Below are 22,642 nucleotides of genomic sequence, written 5' to 3' on the forward strand. Positions count from 1 at the left end.
ACTAATCTGATTACTCCTGCTAACAAATTTTTTTCACAGGTGTACTAATGTCTGAAATTACGCTGCTCTCTTGGAATGTACGGGGGCTTAACAACAAATTCAAAAGGTCCTTATTGTTTAAATACCTCAACACACACAAACCTCATATATTGTTTCTTCAGGAAACACATTTGACTGGCAGTAAAGTCCTAGCCTTGCGCAGGGCATGGGTCCGACAAGCTTTTCACGCTACTTACTCCACCTATGCCCGAGGGGTAGCAATACTCATTAACAAGTCTCTTCCCTGTAAGGTTGTCAGGGTCATCACAGACCCTGGAGGAAGGTATATCATTTTATTGCTGGAAATACATACAGTTTTGTGGGCATTGGTAAATGTCTATCTACCCCCCCCAGTAGACTTCTCCATACTATACACTCTCTATGAGAAACTTGCACCCTTCCAATCTGCTCATGTATTAATTGGGGGGGACTTTAACTCCATTCTAGACGCTGTCCTTGACTCCTCTAACACACAACGTAAGGGGAACTTGGATCTCGGGCACTGGGCTGATACTTTCGCCCTCACCGAACTCTGGAGATGGAAGCACGCTTCTGCCAAGGCCTTTTCACACTTGTCCTCATCTCATAAATCGAGCTCAAGGATCGACCTGGCGTTTGGCAGTGCTTCTGTTCTCTCAAAGCTATCCGAGACATCCTATCTACCGACGGGGCTATCAGATCATTCCCCCTTGGAGATACGCCTCGGTGTGGGTGGGAAAAATGACCCAGGCACCTGGAGATTGGCTCCGCGGTGGATACAAGATGAAACGGTTGCAGAAATTGTCACTCCATTATTAGACTCTTACTGGCCTGCCAATGAGGATACGGCTTCTGTGGAGACGGTATGGGAAGCTTTTAAAGCGACCACAAGGGGTTACTACATTTCGGCCATCAAAGCGGCAAGGGCCGACTATAAATTCTTGACTTCACAACTCGAAGACCGTGCATCTGAAGCGGCCGACTGCTTCGCACGTAGCCCCTCCCCGGAGGCCTATCTGCTATTGGCACAGGCGAGAAGAGAGTTAAACCTCCATTATACCACCTTAACGAACAATGATGTAACTTTATTGGCCGGTAGAATTTTTGAGTCAGGTGACAAGAACGGCAGACTGTTAGCTAATCTAGTTGCTGAACCACGTTACCAGACGGTGGTATCTGAAATACATACACCCGACGGGGAGACGATTATGGGCACGAAAGCCATACTTCAGGAATTTGGGAACTACTTTAGGGAGCTGTATAGCCAGTCTCTGCCTGTCTCTTCCGAACTCATGACAGAGGAAATCCGGGGCCTCTCCCTTCCCTCTTTGGAGCAGGAGGATGTGGAGGCTCTGGACGCCCAGATCTCCACCTTGGAGATTGAGTTGGCGATCTCATCCCTTCCCCCTGCTAAGACACCGGGCCCAGATGGTCTGCCGGGAGATTGGTATAGGACGTACGCAAAGAGGCTGGCCCCTAGGCTACAAGCCCTCTACACACACTGTCTAGAGAATGGATCTCTTCCACCTACCCTGTATCAGGCCCACATAGTTCTCCTCCCCAAGCCTGGAAAGGACCCAAGACTTTGTGCCTCATATAGGCCTATCTCTCTTCTAAATTATGACTTAAAAATCCTGGCCAAGATTCTCACTGCTAGATTGGTTAAAGTACTACCCTCCCTTATCAACATAGATCAGACTGGGTTTATGCCTGGAAAATCCACAGACATAAATTTGAGGCGAGTGTTGACACATTTGCAGCTTCCTCCAACCTCCTCCCAGACTAGGGTCTTGGTGGCCTTGGATGTGGAGAAGGCTTTTGACACAGTCATTTGGGATTACATGCATATAGTACTACAAGCCTTCGGATTCGGCCCCATCTTCTGTAAATGGATCGCCATTCTATACAAGTCCCCGACAGCACAAATTAAACTAGGGGGCATGCTCTCAGAACAATTCCAGATACAACGGGGAACTAGGCAGGGGTGCCCACTTTCCCCTTTCTTGTTCGCCCTGGTGATGGAACCACTAGCCACTGCCATTCGTAACTCTAATGCTGTGGTAGGCATACGAGTGGGCTCCATAGTCGAAAAATTAGCTTTATACGCCGACGACTTGGTGCTTTTTCTTAATGACCCTGGGCCCTCCCTTCGAGAAGCTCTTAATATTTTTTCCCGTTTTACAATTTTATCGGGACTGAAAGTCAACTGGGAAAAATCCCAACTCCTGCCTATCGACCCAGCGGCGGAGCAGGCGGCGGACCCCTCATTACCCCTGTCCTGGGCCTCAAAGATCCGTTACCTGGGGATCAACATCACCCCCAAGGTGACAGATTTTATTGCCTTGAACCTTACTCCCCTTTTATCAAGCCTTAAATCCAAACTGAGAGCTTGGGATAATTTGCCCTTATCTCTTATAGGTAGAATAAACCTATTCAAAATGAAGTGCCTCCCTATTTTTCTATACATCATCAGACACACTCCAGTATGGATACCCAAAAAATTCTTTACACAATTAGATGCCATCCTTTCTTCTTTCCTATGGAGGTCTGGATCCCCCAGGTTTAACAGGTCTATCCTCCGTAGACCCTGGACGGAGGGGGGCCTGGCCTGTCCAGACCTCCAAAAATATTTCTTTGCAGCCCTACTTGTCCACGCACATAATTGGGTAATCTCTGATGTTACAAACGCCTCGGTGGTGCTAGAAGCAGCATCGCTGGGGTCCTTTGAATCACTGAGAAATGCACTATACAGAGGTCCCAGAGCGCCAGCGACTCTCACACACTCTATGACTTCAGTGATAAAGGTGTGGCAATTGCAAGTTTGTAAACACAAAACAGAACCAAACAGATGGTCCCCAGATACCCCCTTGTGGCTTAATCCGCTCCTCGCTGAATTTCACACTATTCCGGACCCGAGCCTATGGGCAACAAGGGGCATTAGGATACTCGACCACATATGTAAAGACGGGGCTATCCTTCCCTTTGACACTCTCAAACAAAACCATGACCTACCCAATTGTTACTTCTTTAGATATCTACAGCTTAGACATGCCTTCTCTTCCCAATTCAAAACTCAACCACCATTACTCTTTCACTCCACCTTAGAATCCCTCCTCCGGAATGATGATCTGGTAAAACCCCTATCCACCATATATAAGGCACTATTACCATCAATGCATTTTGGGCTTGAAACTCTCCAAGAAAAATGGAGGGCTGACTTCCCTGAATTAGATACAGAGGACTGGGAGGATATGTGGGAATACCCTTTTCTTCAATTAGTGGCAGTGAAGGACCGTTTAATTCAATTCCGGATTCTACACCGGGTGTATTTAACGCCGCAACGGCTGAACAAAATTTATCCTGGGGCCTACCCTAACTGTTGGAAATGTGGTGGCGTAGAGGCCGGTTTCTGTCATATGTTGTGGTCCTGTCCCAAAGTGCACTCTTTCTGGGTAGAGGTGACGCAATTTATAACCTCACTGTTAGCATTCCCAATCCCGCTGACTGTACCGGTCTGCTTGCTTGGCCTGGTGGGCTCTTTAGCGCACCGCACAGCAACTAAGACCCTTATAGGACTTCTACTTTTTTACGCCCGTAAAGCAATATTACTAAAATGGAAAAAACCCGATGCGCCCTCTCTGACCTCTTGGAAAGCCCTGGTCAATTCTACAATACCATTATATAAAGCCACATACCTCTCCCGTGGGTGTATTGCTAAGTTTGACAAAATATGGAAACTATGGCTTGACTCTACCTCCACTAATGCCGCTCAAGAATAGACGGTATATCTGACACCCTTTAGCTCCCCCTTCTGTGCTAACACTTGCTAAGTCCCTTGTGACACCCCTATAGTTGAACCTTTAATGTCCTAGGTCTAGTTCCAGAATCCCCTCCTGGGAAATCTCACTTTCATCGAAGACGAGTTGCACATTCTCCTTTCATAATCTCTCCAATTGGAGTGGTTGAGCAGTAATAACTAGTTTTTGTTTTGTATTTTAGCATTTGTTTTGTATTTTATCTGTTTTTCTGTCGAAAACAGTAATGTAATAGGCAGATAACCTGTTGTTAGGTACCGATTTACATGGTACTTTTTGAGCCGGGGAATGCCCCAAGGTTCTGTTTCTGTAAACCTATTAAAATTAATAAAGAGAATTTAAAAAAAAAAAAAAAAAAAAAAAAAAAAAAATTGAGGCCCTGCAGCCCCCCTTATTAGCTTTTTTGCCCTTCTATGGACTCTCGCTAGTTCCAGCGCATCCTTCCTGAGGACTGGTGGCCAAGAAATGGATGGCATAGTCATAGACATGGCCTAACCAGAGTGTTGCAAAGTGGTAGAATTATAGTTTTTGCTCTAGGAGTAAATAATAGTCTGCTAACTTGCTTGCTGCAGCTTGCCATTGTACGTTTTGCTCAGCCTGTGTGATCTACTAGGACCCCCAGATCCTTTTCCATCCAAGATTTCTAAAGAGGACGTGACATTTTATCTGAAACACACCACTCTCATAGCTCATTCATGCTGAGATACAACAAATATTAAACACTTACTTTGCTCTGCCCATGCTAACGTTTTACCCGACCTGACACAGGCTGACATTCCAAATGGGTTTACCATGAGGCTATCCTTTATCCATGCCTGCAGCTTGCTCAGTGAAAATGATTGGGTTGTTTTCGAGTAACCACTTTTAGAATGTAAAGGCTGCCATGTAGCCAAATCAAAAAAAAGATGGACAGTCCTATTCTTATCCATTGTTCCCTCAATGAGAAAGCCCAGTGCTCTGGCTGCACCAATGGACAACAGGCTGCATTCACTTGAGTGGTAGGATTTAGTAAGCTGATCTGGATCCAAAAGCAACTCCAAAAGATAGGGCATATGGCTCTGTATGAATGCATGTTGGCTATAATCATCCCAGTTCTAGGAAAAACAGACAAATGACAGTTATATGGTTAATGTATAATTTGTTTTATAGTTAAAAGTACTATAAATCAGCAATACTAATGCTGTTATTAGTAATGATGAGTATTATTCACAATAAACTGTGTACAATGCATTCAAATACATAAAATTAGAACCTCAATAGTGAATTCCTGTTGTATGAACACCAGAATTTTTAGTAGCAGAAATGTAAAAGTACAGTGATACCTCGGTTCACGAATGCTCCTGTTCAAAAAACAACTCGGTTCGCGAACAGAAGAGTTCACAAAAATTTGCTTCGGTTTGCGGAATCCACTTCGGTTCACAAACACGAGCCACAGCCATCTTTCCTGCTCTGACACATGGTCGCAACTTTCTGTAGGTGAGATCATGGTCACAGAGAGACACTGAAAGTGTACTGTGAAGACAATTACAGTATTGAGAAGCTTTTTGGTGTGCTTTTTAGCACATACTGTACCGGACATCCAGTATGGCTCCAAAGAAAATTCAGAGCAAGCATGGTGGTGACAAAGTGCAGAGCGGTAGCGAAGGTGACAAGAGAGTGCAGCGCAGGAATTGTAAGAATAAGGATGTGAAGAAAATAAAAATTGAGCTGAAGAAGGAAATTATAGAAAAGCATGACCGTGGTATTCGTGCGACTGATCTGGCCTCAGAGTACAAGATGGCAAAGTCGACAATCTTGACTATTTTGAAGAAGAAAGCTGCCATCAAAAGGAGCTGATGTGGCAAAGGGAGTAACAATGTTAACCAAGCAGAGGATGCAAGTGCTGGAAGAGGTGGAAAAACTTTTGTTAGTGTGGTTGAATGAGAAACAGCTGCCTTGTGATAGCATTAGTAAAGCTATGATCTGTGAAAAAGCCAAGAAATTGCACCATGATTTACCACAAAAACAACGCTCTACCCTAAGTGCAGCAAGTTAAGAAATTAAAGCCAGTAGAGGGCGGTTTGTAGAATTCCACAAAAGAGGTGGCATCCACAGTGTGACAAGACATGGTGTGGCTTCCAGTTCTCATAAGGCCGGTGCAGAAGCCTACAAGAAAGAATTTGCGGAATTCATGAAGACAGAAGGATACGTTGCTCAACAAGTGTTCAACTGATAAAACAGGGCTCGTTTGGAAAAAGACGTAGAAAAGAACCTAGATCACGCAGGAGGAAAAGGCACTGCCGGGGCACAAGTCCATGAAGGATAGATTGACCCTTTTGCTGTGTGCCAAGCGCTGATCTGAAGATTAAGCCACTACTGGTGTAACATTCCCAGACCCCTTGTACAGGGAACAGAATGTGAACAAGGCCAGACTGCCTGTCATGTGGACGGCCAATGAAAAATCTTGGGTCACAAGGCAACTGTTCATGGAATAGCTGCATGAGGTGTTCGCACCCACTGTAAGAAAATATCTAACAAACTGCCTGAAAGGTGCTTTCTTCTGATGGACAATGCCCCGTCACACTCTCCAGCCTTGGTGAATGATATGGACGGCGAGTATGACTTCATGAAAGGTCAAGTCCCCCCCTCCCCAACATGACCCTTCTGCAGTCCATGGACCAGCATGTGATCTGCAACTCCAAGAAGCTGTACACAAAAGGCACTCTTCACTAGGTATTTTAATGTCACTGAAGAGACATCCTTGAGTCTGGAAGATACATTTCAATGTTCTCCACTGCTTTAACCTCTTTGACAAAGCCTGGGAAGATGTCACTCAGCCTGGAGGAAACTGTGACCAGAATGTGTCGCTGAACATGACTTTGAAGGATCTGATGCAGAGGTAGTGGAGGAGATTGTGTCCATAGGCAACAGTATGGGTCTGGAAGTGGATAGTGCAAACATAGAGGTGCTTGTTGAGGAACATAAGGAGGAGCTGACCACAGAAGAACTTTCTGAACTCCACAGTGAGCAGCAGAAGGCGCTTATGGAGGAGCATTCCACTGAGGAAGAGGAAGACAGGGAGGAGGTTAGCAGTGATGCCATTAAAACCCATTATTGAAAAATGGAATGAGTGCCATGATTTTTTTTGAGAAGCACCACCCCAACATAACTAACGTACAGTGTTAAATCTGATGAACGACAATGTGATCTTCCATTTCCAGAGGGTTATGCAGCACAGGAAAAGACAAGTGACATTGGACAGATTTTTCACCAAGTCTGAGCCTGCGGCTAAGAGACAAAGAAGAGAGGAAACCCCTGAAGGAGATCTCCCTAATGTCCTTATGGTGGGGGACTCTCCCTCCAAACAATAACTGCCTCCCACCCACCTTCCTCCACGCCAGAAGTCGTCTCAAGCAAGGTTAGTGTTCTCTCTTCATACTGTACTGTACTTCGTTTCATATTTTTGCGGTTGGAAAAAAAAAAAAAAAAAAAGTTCAAAACGGATTAACCCGATTTACATTGAACCCTATGGGAAAATTTGCCTTAGTTCACGACTGGAGTCGTTTCACGAATTAAGTTTGTGAACTGAGGTATCATTGTAAAGTGGAAAGCACATTTTCATAACATTAACACTTTGAGCCCCCGTTCAAATCAGCGCGATTTGACATGCGATTTCGCCAAGCTTGCAGCGCCATACCGATTTCCAAAAATAGTTCCTGCACTACTTTTGGCAACTTCGGGGGCAATTTCATTAGACATTTGTGCATGAACCCGCACAGATGTCTTTCAAGTCACCCCTGAAGTGGGACTGAAATGCGGCTTTGAAATTGTGCGCGTTCAGATGAACTTGCACGATTTCAAAGCCGTGTTCAGTGTGAACGAGGGCTAAAGTGTGTCTCCACTTTTGAAGTCAAATTTGAGAAAACCCTCTGTTATGTGTTCCCATTCACACAGCAAGTTAAAAAAAAACAAACTCATATTAACCACCAAAAGTCATGCTACTGTATGATTACTATAAACCATGTATACATATTTGGCTGTACATATAAGCAATTTATTCCGAAAGCATAAATTAAAAAAAAAAAATTATGAAATAAAAAATAAAGAACAGTATGTGCCTAAGTGACTATCCAATTTGTTATAATCCAAGTCTGACAGTTCATAGTAGAAGTGCTCCAAAACCAATCCGTTTGTATTCTCATAAAGATGATGAGCAGACAGTTCCCCACATGGATCACACACTCACAGGTGCTCCATGACCCATTTATCCCTAAAAGGGTCTGATATCGCTTTATGCAGTATCACTTCTCCCCTCTGCCAATGTTATACCCAGCATAAGCTCAGAATAGCTACTTTAAATACCTCAAAATGAAGGATGGACAAACCAAAATACGACCATCATTGTGCAGCACTTTTTAAAATCAAATATGTATGCATGTTTATAGTAATCATACAGTAGCACAGCATTTGGTGGTTAAATTGTCTCTATATAATTGCACTTTTTTTTCAGCACATTTTAAGCTACAGCTAGGAAATTCGAAATTTAGTTTAACCACTTGTTTACTGGGCACTTAAACCCCCCTCCTACCCAGACCAATTTTCAGCTTTCAGCTGATGCACTTTGAATGACAATTGCGCGGTCATACAACACTGTACCCAAATTAAATTTTTATAATTTTTTTTCACACAAATAGAGCTTTCTTTTGGTGGTATTTAATGACAGCTGGGGTTATTTTTTGCTAAACAAAAAAAGATGGAAAATTTTGAAAAAAAAAAAAATAAATCATGTTACATAGCTTGTGATAAAATTTTGCAAACAGGTAATTTTTCTCCTTCATTGATATGCGCTGATGAGGCTGGACTGGTGGGCACTGATAGGCGCAGATAAGGCGGCACTGATGGCCACTGGTAGGTAACAATGATCAGCAGCAATGTACTGATAGGTGGCACTGTGAGCACTGATGGGTGGCACTGTGGGCACTGGTAGGTGGTACTGGCAGGTGGCACAGATGAGCTGGCGGCAGCTCTCCTTGATCAGGACAGATGTCCCTCTGACAGCTACCGGTGATCAGCTTTTTTTCCTCCTCACGCTATCAGCGCGAGGAGAAAAAAATAGCTGATTACCGGCTCTGTTTACATCACATGATCAGCTGTCATTGGCTGACAGCTGATCACGTGGTAAGGGGTCAGGACCGACCCCTTACTCCAATCAACTGAGTCTCATAGACTCGCTGATCACAGGGGGGCGCGCAAACCGCTCGGGCACGGGAGGACATCTATTGATGGCCTCCCGGAAAAGTAGGTCCGCGCTGTAGCTGTCATTTGGCTATAGCACGGATCTGAAGAAGTTAAGCACTTAAAGACCAAGCCTTTTCTGGCACTTTGTTTACAAGTTTAAATCATTAATTTTTCATAGAAAATGACTTCTAACCCCCAAATATTATATATTGTAGAGCTGCACGATTAATCGTTAAGAATCGAAATCGCAATCTTTTTCCCTTCCCGATCTTCAAAACAGAATGTCACAATTCTAAGTGTGGAGAGTTCTCACAGCTGGAAAAAAAAAAATCCAGGCAGCCTGCCAAGTTTTATCACCCAGAGAATTCCAGTAAAGTTAGCCCAATTTTTTTGTATAATGTGAAAGATGTTACACCACGAGAATCGTGATGTGATTCTCATTTATTTTAGCCCAAATCGTGCAGCCCGAATTAAAAAAAAAAAAAAAAAAAATTATATTATATTATATTATATTATATTATATTATATACATATATACACACACACACACCCACTTTTTTTGCGGAGACACTAAGGTATAAAATGGAGATCGTTACAATTTATGTCACACGGTACTTGCGCAGCGGTTTTTCAAATGCAATTTTTTGGGGAAAAATGAATTAGAAGAAGAAAAAAAAAAAAAAAACCACACAATATATACCAAAATGTTTTGTAGAATATGAAAGATTATGTTACGCCAAGTAAAAAAAGATACCCAACTTGTCAAGCTTTAAAATGCTGCACGCTCGTAGAATGGCGACAGACTACAGTACCTAATCTCCATAGACGACACTTTAAACAACTTTACAGGCTACCAGTTTAGAGTTACAGAGGAGGTCTAGAGCTAGAAGCTCCAATGTTCGCTGCGATAATTCATGTGTGGTGCGAACGCTGTTTACATATGCTTGTGTGACTTATGTATCCTTCTGTGTGCGAGCATGGAGGGATGGGGGCACTTTTATTCACGCGATCCAGTGGCTAATGAGCCGCTCGGTTCGCTTTCCTAAAAAAAAAAAAAAAAAAAAAAAAAAAAAAAAAAAAAAAAAAAAAAAAACTATAACCCCAGTATACTACTTGCAACATAATATATATAATCTGTTGTCAAGTGGATAGTCACTTATTACTTTTTTTCACTTAATGCAGGTGTTTAGTATATATATTTTAATATTTAAAATACTTTTAGATGTCTCTTAGCAGAAGGTGCCATGGCTGATGGCAAGAATTTCTCAACATATTCACTGTGACCTGCCCCAATAAAAAGGCCAAGGCCTGGCTAAATCCAGTTCTCATTAACATACAATGAAGTGTAACACAGCATCTGAATGTTTAACCCTTTGTTACATAGCTAGTCCGGTTAAAAAAAAACAAAAAAAACGACAAGTTCATCTAGGTTCAACCGATTGCTATTTAACCACTTCAGCCCAGGAAGATTTTACCCCTTCCTGACCAGAGCACTTTTTGCGATTCGGTACTGCGTCGCTTTAACTGACAATATCGCGGTCGTGCGACGTTACACCCAAACAAAATTGACGTCCTTTTTTTTCCCACAAATAGAGATTTCTTTTGGTGGTATTTGATCACCACTGCGGTTTTTCTTTTTTGTGCTATAAAACAAAAAAAGAGCGACAATAAAAAACGCATTATTTTTTACTTTTTGCTATAATAAATATTTTCCAAAAATATAAAAAAAATAATTTTTCCTCAGTTTAGGCCGATATGTATTCTACATATTTTTGGTAAAAAAATAAATAAATAAATCGCAATAAGCGTTTATTGATTGGTTTGTGCAAAAGTTATAGACTACAAAATAGGGGATAGTTTTAAGGCATTTTTATTATTAGTAATGGCAGCGATCTGCGATTTTTAGCGGGACTGCAACATGGCGGACACATCGGACATTTTGACACTATTTTGGGACCATTGTCATTTATACAGCAATCAGTGCTATAAAAATGCATTGATTACTGTGTAAATGACACAGGCAGTGAAGGGGTTAACCACTAAGGAGCAATGAAGGGGTTAAGTGTGTCCTAGGGAGTGATTCTAACTGTGTGTGGGGGGGGTGATACTAGTCACATGACAGCGATCACTGCTCACTATAACAGAGAGCAGTGATCTCTGTCATGACACAAGCCAGAACGGGGAAGTGTCTTGTTTACATAGGCACTTCCCCATTCTGAGGCTCGTGACACGATCGCCGGGAGATGGGCGGACGTCGAGTCTGTTGGCACGGTCACGCTGTACGTGGCGCGCCTGCTATCCCCAGCTCTTAAAAGGGGATGTACAGGTATGCCCATTTGCCCACCGCTGCCATTGTGCTGACGTATATCGGCCTGCGGCAGTCGGCAACTGGTTAAAAAGCGACAGAAAAAGTTTTTAAAAAGCTGCTAGTAAAGACCCCAAAGAAACTAAAACTGCAACCACAGCAATCACCAGCAGTCAAAAGCAAAACATTTTCACTCAACACTAAAATTTCCCACTCTTCAGCTTCCAACCAGCAAAATGTGGCAAAAGTTAAACGAGGAAGTGTTCAAATCTAAATTTACAACTGATGAGATATCTGCCAGTACAGACAGGGAAACTGTGGCAAACAGTTCCCCACCCCCTCATAAACTAAGAGCACTAGTAGGATTTTACAGTTTGCAGAAGAGAGGCTATAAAAAAGTACCAATTATTTCCTTTAAAACCAGTCCATTATGCTAGTCTTTGTATTTAGTTAAAATCTACGGTCCCCTCTACAACTGCAGTTATCCAGTGTGGCAGGGGTTTAATAGATCCAAGGGACCTGTCATATGGACTCATCAGATCAGGAGTGCCTACTATGCCCACCCTTTCTACCCCTTCCTAAATTCATATATGCTGTACTATAGCTTCCATGAATAAAACAAAATCTAATCTAAGAATGGAGGACAGGTGGATAAATGGAAGGTCAGCCTAACCTTTTCATATATCATTAATTTCATGCAGAGAATATGGTATATAATGCTACAGTACAGCTTCTATTAATAGGAAGAGTTGGGCATAGTCTGCTCTCCTGATGAGTGCACAACAGGTCTTTTGGCTCTATTAAACCCCTCCACCATAATCTTCTGGAGGACAAAATATTTCAACTAGATCTGCAGCCAGCAGCACAGGGGACACATCTCATTGGCTGTCAGTAATATCCCTTATACTGTTTTTTTACATTTTGTGACTACGCTTGGGCTTTAAGCAGAAAAGACTAAAGAAGTACCATGTATATTATAACAGTTCAAGTCATTCAAGTGCAGAATGTCCATTACTGTTTGTAAAACATGACATTTTTCTCTTTTGTTTTTTTTTTTAATAAGTGATCACCATGCCTCTGTTCTCAGCTGCATAAGAGCTGGTGGAAGGGGAAGAAGCAGCAGCAACACACAGAGCTTCCCAGGAAAGGTCTGATCATTGGGGGAAGAGTACACTGAGCTCCCAGCATGGCTAGAAAACTGACCACGGTGTGTGTTCTCCTGCTTAGTGTGGTCAGTTTTTAATAGGAAAGCAGAGGGACTGGCAGGAACACCAGGGATTTCACACAAAGGAAAAAAAATACAAGAACAGGATACTTTCTTACAAGTACATGACACAGCAGGCACATGTCAGGAATATGAAATGTTGGGGTAACAAAACACTAAGAACTTACCTTATGAAAGTTAGACTGCCCAGCTAAGTCAGGACTAGGAGATCTAGCTCTAGGGCTTGGCCACTCTTCACCAATCAGAGAAGTTCGTAAAGAAACCTTATTTATTTGCTGAATATAGAGAAACAGAAGGAAAGTCAGGGTGTCCACTGACAGCTGTGGGGAAAAAGAATGGCCGTGTTTATTAAACATATAACAGATGTTTGAATCTTCTGTATGCAATCCACTAACAATTTCCTATACTAAAGCTGGTCATACATTATTTAATTTCCTTTAGATTTACCTTCAACTATGTAGTGCTTGGGCCTGTTTAGGTTTGACCTCATATTAATTGATTTTGGTAAATCTAACAGAAAATTGTACAAGAAAATCGTATAATGCATGGCCAGCCTAGGGTCACACACACACACACACACACACACACACACACACACGTTTACATGCTGTAAGTCTACTAGTATATGATCCCTTATGCTTTCCTGCACCTAGGGAGCTGTCAATACAAGTCAATGGGTGGCTGTACATTGCTATACTTGTAGTCATAATTCACTTAAGCATCAAGGTTTACCTGTGCGCATGTTTTTTTCCACAAATGCGCCACTTCTGTGTTGGAGAAAAACGCTGTTTGGTGAATGTGACTGCAGTGTTGGGGAAATTTTGTTAGAAGACTTGTCAATGTTACATAATAAGCCTTCTTTTCCATGCATAATACTTTGCCACTGCCTGAGAGCGGGAGGGCCGATTGGCAGCTTCCAGAGAGTCAAGATTTCAATGTGTGGGGATGCTGATCACTGTGCATGGAGATATTAGGACCGGCATCGCTTGAAGGCAAGATTACTCACTGATGGATATATTCAATCCCAAGGCTTGTTTGATCTCTTATAATATGGCGATCACTGCAATCTGGTAAGAGGGTAGATAAAATACCTTACAGCACTTTGGAGCAGTGAAGCACCTTGAGTTTATCATTGGGAGAAGTGCCCCTATACTTGTCCTCAGAACTAGCTTATAAATGGATCACGTGATATTTATTCACATGTGGGTGGACTGGAATTTATAATTATATGTATGGTGTATGTGTACAAAGAGATTTTGGGGGTTATTTACTAAAACAGGAGTGTGCTAAATCTGCTGCAGCTCTGCATAGAAACCAGCTTCCAGGTTTTATTGCCAAAGCTTAATTGGACTGATTGGCTACCATGCACAGCTGCACCAGATTCGAGTGCACCAGTTTTAGTAAATCTCCGCTTTTGTTTTGCACATTTTAAGTTTTGTGGTTGCGTTTGAAGAATTAGATTAGTAATGAGGATCACTTAAGGGTTTGTTAACCCAAAAAAAAAAAAATCCTGTTCTCTTAACAGATGTTATACAGCACAGTGCCTTTGCAGTGTTATTTGGCCCCATGTATCACTTGAAATTCCTAGCTGATCCTGCCAGTTTCTACCCCACTTGTGCTGACTCCCATATATCAGCCCTGACACGGGAGTCAGTATGCGTCTCCGTCATCTGCAGCCTGCTCTGTCTCTTGTGTGCTCCCTCCCTGATCCTCAATGCCTGCTCTAAAAAAACAGTTTTAATTTTATATAGTTCCCTCGGATATATAATAGTAAGCTCCCTGGTGCAAGTCATTTCTTAAATTATGCGGTATAATAGCTTACTTCAGAGCGCTCATGTGACTGCCCGGTTTCCTCCGCTCCTCGGCTGATGTCAACGGGGGTTTCCCAGCACCTCCCCCTGCAGCTATCAGACAAGGACAGGAGACCGACGCACTGTCAGCTAAGCAGCACTGAACAGCGCTCTGAAGTAAGCTATTATACAGGATATTTTTAGAAATGACATGCACTGGGGAGCTTACTGTTATATAAACGGGGAACTATTAAAAAAAAATAAAAATTTCAACACTAGGATATGCAGTTTTTCATCAGATAGCGCAATTTTTTCTTTTTTATATATTTTTGGTGTTTTATCCTGTATTCAGGGTTGAGAAAAGTACAGCAGTCTGAATAGATTCATCTAGCGCAAGGTTTGCTAAAAATATATTCACACACACAATTGCATTGCTTGCAATCTTTAAACAAAAATGTTCAATTCAACTAGTGTATGGCCAGCTTTAGACTGCAACAGTATCTGCCTGCTCAACCTTCCCTTCCTAACCCTCTTTTGCACCAGCCTCGCCATCCTGCCTGCCATTTGTCCTTCCTGAGTGCCTCTGTCACCTGAAGCTACATCTAGCTGACATCTTTTAACCACCTGACATCCGGCCGTAGCCGAATGACGGCCTCCCCTTTCCTCGCTCCCCGTGCGTGCTCCGAAGCACGCAACGGAGAAATTCTGTGTTGGCCGTGTCCCTTGGACACAGCCAATCACAGATCGCTGTAAATGGCCAATCACAGCGGCCATTTACAGCGCGATCGCCATGGCCAATGAGCGATGATCTCAAATGTAAACATTTGAGATCATCGCTCATTGCCGGCTCTCTCTCCTCACACAGAGACAGCGTGTGAGGAGAGAGAGCTTCTGTCAGCGATCTGTGAGTTTTTAAAAACGCTTATACAGTGCCTACAGTGCCCATCAGTATAGTGCCCATCAGTACGGTGCCCACCTGTGCCAATCGGTGCCCACCTGTCTGCCCAGCGGTGCCCAGTGTCAAGCTGCACATCGTCACAATCAGTGCCCACCTGTGCCACCTCATCAGTGCCCACCTGTGCCAATCAGTGCCCACCTGTGCTGCTCCATCTGTGCCGCCCCATCAGTGCCCAGCTGTGCCACCTCATCAGTGCACATCTGCACATCTGTTCCACCTCATCAGTGCACATCTGTGCCACCTCAGTGCCCCCTCATCAGTGCAGGCTTAGCAACCATGTCCAAAAGAAGCTTTTCCGCCGAGGAGGCATACCAAATACTGTCCCAGGCCGACGAGAGCAATGGGGAGCTCTTTTTCGGATTCCCTTTCCGACTCCGATTCTGAGTCGGACATAAATTATGAGCCAGTCCTCAGTAGTGGAACACTGAGTGACTCAGAGGAGGAAGATATTCGGCCCGCCAAACGAAGGCGTTCTGGTGAGGAGGCAGTGCCATCCACCAGCACCACAGTGCCATCCACCAGCCTCGGCAAGGAAGGCCAAGGACCCATGCCAGCCTTCCCTATGCCCTGCAGAACCCCTTGTGGCTTCCTCCTAATTCAGGAGAAGCCAACATTCCCCCTTTCACTGCCCAGCCAGGAGTCCAGATGAACACGGAGAATTTTTCCCCAATAGATTTTTTTAATTTAATTTTTACCGAGGACATGCTGTCAAATATTTTGGCCCAGTGCAACCTTTATGCACAGCAATTTATTTTGAATAATCCAACGTCCTACTATGCCCGTCCCTATGAGTGGAGAGACCCAACGGTGGAGGAGTTGAAGGTTTTTTTAGGGCTCACATTTAATATGGGACTCACAAAAAAAAAACACTTTGATGTCCTATTGGTCAACCCACCCCATCCACCACATGCCAGTATTCTTCAAGGTAATGCCCAGAAACAGATACCTCATGATATTGAGGTTTCTTCATTTCAATGACAATACCCAGTGCCCTCCCCGAAATGACCCAAACTATGAGACTTTTCAAAATTCGGCCACTTTTAAAATTATTTTTCTGCACTATTCCCCCTGCTGTTTACCCCGGATCAAAACATATGTATGGATGAGTCCCTTGTTAGGTTTAGTGGCAGGCTTAAAATAAAACAATATATTCCCAGTAAAAGGGCCCGCTATGGGGTGAAGGTATACAAATTATGTGACCGAGTCACAGGTTACTTGTATGCCTTCAAAGTGTACGAAGGGAAGGAAACCCAGCTGCAACCCCCTAATTGCCCAGACTACTTGGGATCAAGCGGGAAAATTGTTTGGGACCTCACATACCCCCTACTGGAGAAAGGCTACCACCTGTATGTAAACTTCTACACATCTCTGCCCCTGTTCCACAACCTTCATCGGAAGAAGACGCCTGCATGTGGTACCGTAAAAAAGAACCGTAAGGGCTTTCCTCAAAGTCTGGTCAATAAGAAATTGAGAAAAGGAGAAACGGCAAGTCTACGAAACAACGAGATTTTGGCAGTGAAGTGGTATGTGCATGCTATGTGTCCCTGGAACACCTGATGGTGTTCCTTGCATGTTGGATCTCTGTATGTGGCCAGGCTGTGTAGAAGTCTCACACATGTGGTATGGCCATACTCAGGAGGAGTAGCAGAATGTATTTTGGGGTGTCATTTTTGCTATCCAAATGCTATGTGTTGGAAATATCTTATAAACGGACAACTTTGTGTAAAAAAAAAAAAAAAAAAAAAAAAATTAGTTTTCATTTTTTTTCCACATTTTTCAAAAACTGGAAAAAAATGAACCGTTCAAAAATTGACAGTTACTTACCGATAACTGTTTTTCTAGGATATCTTCCAGGACGGCATAACCTAAGAGATGACTGGTCCACCTGACAGGAAACACAAACAACATACAAGGTTAAAAGGCCCCTCCCTTCCCCCCGCACCTCAGTTCTCCCAAGGTAATAGGTTATCCGGGTGACAGAGAGAAACTCTTCCCGTAGTACTTATATTAAAACATGGGTGGGAAGTAGGCCTGCCATCCTGGAAGATATCCTAGAAAAACAGTTATCGGTAAGTAACTGTCAATTTTCTCTAGTCATCTTCCAGGGCGGCATAACCTGAGAGGATGGACAAGGAGTTCAAGGCCTACCTCAGAGCGGGACCACCGCTTGTAGCACCTTCCTTCCAAATGTCAGATCCTGGGGCGACAGCAGTTCCACTCTATAGTGTTTCAAAAAGGTATCCTGCTTCGCCCAAGTGGCTGTGCGACAGACCAGTTCTATCAAGGCCCCAGCTCTCTCTGCCCAAGAGGCCGCCAAGGATCTTGTTGAGTGGGCCTTAAGGTTCCCTGGTACTGGGGAACCGGTCTGCTCATAGGCCAATGTTATTGTCTGCCTAATCCACCTAGCCACAGTAGATTTAGATGCCTGCCCTCCCTTTCTAGGGCCGCTAAATAAAACTAAAAGATGATTCGACTTTCTGTAGTCCTTTACTCTATCTAGATATGTCAATAAACATTTCCTGACATCTAATAAATTAAATTTCCTCTCCTTCTCATTTTTAGGATTATCACAGAAGGAGGGTAAAGTGATCTCCTGAGATCTATTAAACTTAGATGCGACCTTGGGAAGATATAGTGGGTCCTGTCTAAGAACCACTCTATCCTCCAGAATCAACAGAAAAGGCTCCTTAACTGACAGGGCCTGTAGGTCGCTCACCCTTCTGGCCGTGGTTATGGCCAACAGAAACGCTAACTTAAGAGTCAAAAACTTAACTGAAATCTCTTGCGCTGGTTCGAAGGGCACTTTCGTCAGCGCCTCCAAAACCAGAGATAAATTCCATGGAGGAAATACATTAATTCTGACAGGGGTTACCCTCTCCCTTGCCAGAAGAAATCTCTTAATCAGAGGTTCTAGTGCGAGCCTCTGATCCAAAAATACAGAGAACGCTGCTATCTGTATTCTCAAGGTGTTCGGGGAAATCCCCTGATCCACCCCTGCTTGCAAAAATTCCAGTACCACTGGTACTGAAGGGTAAGACACCTCCTTATCACGGCACCACTGTGAGAAGCAATTCCACACCTTGGAGTAGATCCTCCTGGTGACCAGCTTCCTGCTGCACAAGAGGGTCTCAATTACCCTATCAGAGCACCCCTTACCCCTAAGGATCTCCTCCTCAAGAACCATGACGTCAGTTTGAGGAATCCCGGGTCGGGGTGGAGGACTGGCCCCTGTAGGAGAAGATCTCGTCTGATTGGAAGACGGAGCGGAGGAGAAATTGACCACTTTTTCAGAGTGGCAAACCAGGTCCTTTTTGGCCACCATGGGGCTATAAGGATCAGTCCGCAATCTGAGCGGGCCAATTTTTGTAAGACCCGTGGTATTAAGACCAGTGGGGGAAAAGCGTATGCTAGATGGAAGTCCCAGTCCTGAGACAGAGCGTCCACTCCCTGGGATCCCCCTTCTCTGTTGAGAGAGAAAAAACGATCCACTTTTTTGTTCCCTCTGTGGGCAAAAAGATCTAAATCCGGAGTCCCGAACATCTGATTTATCTGGAGAAAGACCTCCTGATTTAACTCCCATTCCCCTTGAAGGATGGGTTGCCGGCTTAAGAAGTCTGCCACCACATTGGCGGTTCCTCTTATGTGAACCGCCGATATGGACTGAAGATTCTCTTCGGCCCAGTTTAAGATGTTCAGGACTAGACTCAGTAGTTTCCTGGATCTGGTGCCCCCCTGACGATTCAGGTAAGAGACCGTTGTCACATTGTCCGACAGGACTTGGATCTCTAAGCCCTGAATCCTGTCTCCAAAGGATACTAACGCCTGGCCCACCGCCAAGAGTTCTCTGTGGTTGGAGGATGCCCCTGCCTGAGAAGGCGTCCAGGCCCCCTGTGCCTGGATGTCCCCCAGGTGAGCGCCCCAACCCCAAGCGCTTGCATCGGTAGTGATTCTTGTGGGATTCCACTGGTCCCAGGGTAAGCCCACCCTGAGCTTGTCCTGATCCAGCCACCAATCTAGGGAGGTCCTTACTCTTGTTGGAATAGACACCCTTGCATCCAATGACTCTCTCCTTTTGTCCCAGGAGGACAAAAGGAAGAACTGCAGCTCCCTGGAGTGGAGCTGAGCCCAAGGAACCGCTGGAATACACGAGGTCATTAGACCTTGGACCCTCATGATATGCCTGCGAGAGCACTCCCTGGTTTCTTTTAAAGAGGATACTGCTGTAACCACCTTTAATCGTTTTTCCTCTGGAAGAAACAGTTTCTGAACCTCTGTATCCACCAGATATCCCAGGAACACTTTTATTTGGGACGGTGCCAGAGAAGATTTCTCTCTGTTTACTATCCAGCCCAAGGACTCCAGAGTGAAAATCACTCTGCCTACGTCTATCGCCACCTGCTCTAGGGATTGCCCGTATACCAAAAGGTCGTCTAGGTAGGGTATAAGGGACACCCCCTGTAGGTGTAGGTAAGCTACAACCTCCGCCAGGACCTTTGTGAAGATCCTTGGGCTTGCAGCTAATCCAAAAGGGAAGAGCTCGGAATTGCCAATGCTGAATCCCTTCGCTCGTAAGGACTGCGAATCTCAGCAGGGACTGGTGTTCCCTGGTGATCGGGATATGAAGGTAAGCATCCCTTAGATCTATCGTGGCTAAGAACGCACCCCTTAATAGATGCCTGCGCACCGTGTATATACTCTCCATCCGGAAGCTCTTTTGTCACAAAAACCTGTTCAACTTCCTGAGATTTAATATCAGGCGAAATTTCCCTGACGGTTTTTGAACGACAAATACATGGGAGTAAAACCCTTGGTAAAGCTCTTCCGGTGGAACGGGGATGATCACCTCCTGGAACACCAATCCCTGCAAGCTGTCCAACAGCCCTGCAGCTTTTGAAGTTTCCTTGGGGAGACGGGTCAGAAAAAAGTTTTGAGGGGGAGGGGAGAGAAGCTCCAAACGATATCCCTGTTACAATCTGCAAGATATAGCGGCTTTCGGAGATTCTCTTCCACTGAGGGACAAAGTGGGATAATCTCCCCCCTACCCTGATGCTGGCGTCACTTAGACTGCTTGGTGGCGTCTTTAGGTCCAGAAAAGAGCAGACTACCTTTTTGTGCGCTCTTTCCCTTTCCCCACCTCCTATTCACATCCTTTTTTCCTTTGAATTGACCCTTGACCCTTGCTCCTTTAGCTTTGACCGGGAACTTTTTTCCCTTTTCTGCTGACCTTGACCGCACCTGATCCAGGCCAGGTCCAAAGAGTTGTGAACCTTCAAAGGGCAAACCACATAGCCTTGATCTAGACATATGGTCCTCTTCCCATGATTTGACCCAGACTGCCCTTCTTGCGGAGTTAAGGAGGGCTGCAGATTTGGCTGTGTTCCTGACAGACTCCACAGCCGTATCTGCCAAATATGCCACAGCCTTACCTATTATTTCTAAGGAGTCTGTGATTTCTTTGGAATCACTGCCTTTAGAAACATGGTTAGAAAGTCTGCCTAACCATGCGTCCACGTTTCTTGCCACGCATGCTGATGCCAAAGCAGGAGCCATGGCAGCCACATTGGAATCCCATGCTCTGCGCAAAAGCGCCTCCGCCCTTCTGTCCATTTGGTCTTTTAGGTTCCCTGAATCCTCAAAAGACAAGTCAGATTTTTTAGAAACCTGCGACAGGGCTGCGTCTAACTTAGGGGTTTTAAAGAATTTCTGCTCTTCTTCCTCCCCAAAAGGAAACCTTCTCTTCCAAGTTTTGAGTCTAAGAACCTTTCTTTCCGGGTCTTTCCACTCTCTCAAAATCACCTCCTTTAGAGCCTGATGAACTGGGAACACCCTGGACTGAGGCTTTCCCAAACCCCTGTACATCTTGTCCCGGGTCGACGCCTGAACCGGAGGTTCTGGGATATCCTCAGAGGCATAGATCGCCCTAAGTAACTGCCCCATGTCTTCCACGGGAAAGAGGTGGCTACTAGCTCTAGGACTGTCACTATCCTGGCTGTCAGCGTCTGTCTACACCTTCCTCTAATGAGTCCTGCTCTGGGTCCTCAAACTCCTCAACTCCTGAAGTGACAGAGGAAGGGGGTCCTTGCAAGGTTTTCTGACCCCTGTCTGAAAAACCTTCCTGAGAGGAAGTGCCTTCTCTAGAGGACAGGATTTCTCTATCCTCCGCTTTAGGTGCTATAGCAGTCTTAATAGACTGGAGGGTAGAAAGCATCTCCGACTGTACCGCAAGGAAGTCCCTCATAACCTGTGAGGTTTCCTTACTAGACAGTTTTTGTATACACCTATAGCAAAAAGGTTTCCCATGGTCCTGTGGGAGCTTATCATTACAATTCCCACATCTTTTTGACCTGGGAGGAGGGGGATTTTTGCCCTTCATCTTTTGAGCCCCTTGAGCAGAGCTGCCAGGATCTAGGGAGACAAAAAAGACAAAGTCCAAACTTTAACCAGTTTCCTAAGACTTTCTGTCTGTGTCTCCCTCTCTCACTCCTCCCCCTATGGTGTAGGTAAGACCCCTCTTACTTCACCACAAAAAACGGAAGAGGACTCACCACCACTGGCCTCTTCCTGGGCTAAGGTTGCAGCTGTTACCTCCTCTCCATCCATATCTGCTGCTTTGTGAGGTTTTCCGACCTCAAGAGAGGAGTATCGTGAGGCCTCCAGCTTTTCCCTGGAGCGCTGAGTGTCTTCTCCTATACACAGATGATCGGCGCCATTTTGTTGGAGAGCCGCTGTCTGAGGGAGGATTTTGGCCTCTAGTGTCTGAATCCGCCATTTTGGCATAGACCGGAAGTCGGAAGTTACAGCGCCCGGAACCAGAAATGCCGCCATCTTACTCCACCCTGGGAAGCCTGCTCCATACACAGGAGCTTCAGCATTCCCTATGAAGTCCAGGACCTCCACCAGCCCTACAAGGCACCAAGGTACCGACCTGGCTGGCGTCCTCTACCCCCTTTGTGGCCTAGACACCAGCCTGAGCTCCAGTTCCTTCATCAACTCCGTACCTGACTGGGTGGAAGGAAAAAGCATGAGGTATGTGCTCACAGGAGTTCCGGGCTACCCCTCTGTACCCCGGAGGCTCCTTGCCGGGGAAGACTCTCTCCCCCGGCCATTGGGGGGACCCCCTGAGAAGGACAGGGCCATGGCTGGACCCACCACCCTCCCCGGCTTTGGCGTCCAGCCCTCAGGGGGGGACCATCCGCTCCTAGCTTCAGGTCTGAGAAAAAACAACAAACGTTTCGCTGCCGGGAAACACAATCAAGAACTGAGGTGCAGGGGGAAGGGAGGGGCCTTTTTACCTTGTATGTTGATTGTGTTTCC

The 22,642-nt window shown here is 44.8% G+C and overlaps 1 protein-coding gene across 4 annotated transcripts in view; it reads right to left on the reverse strand.

The window, feature by feature from the left end:
* Positions 1-22,642, reverse strand: part of TBCCD1 (TBCC domain containing 1) — a 146,146-nt gene that overhangs the window by 112,809 nt on the left and 10,695 nt on the right. For all 4 annotated transcript variants that reach the window (XR_012244973.1, XR_012244972.1, XR_012244974.1 and 1 more), the window contains exons 2-3: positions 12,748-12,900; positions 4,561-4,927 (exon numbers count right to left, since the gene is read on the reverse strand). Coding sequence is in view for 1 of the 4 variants with exons in the window: in XM_073633129.1 (XP_073489230.1) it covers positions 4,561-4,927; positions 12,748-12,900 (520 nt within the window). In the remaining 3 variants the exon portion in view is untranslated. The remainder of the gene's footprint in view (positions 1-4,560; positions 4,928-12,747; positions 12,901-22,642) is intronic.

This window comes from Aquarana catesbeiana, linkage group LG06, assembly GCF_042186555.1.
Source record: "Aquarana catesbeiana isolate 2022-GZ linkage group LG06, ASM4218655v1, whole genome shotgun sequence".
Classification (NCBI taxonomy): Eukaryota; Metazoa; Chordata; class Amphibia; order Anura; family Ranidae; genus Aquarana; species Aquarana catesbeiana.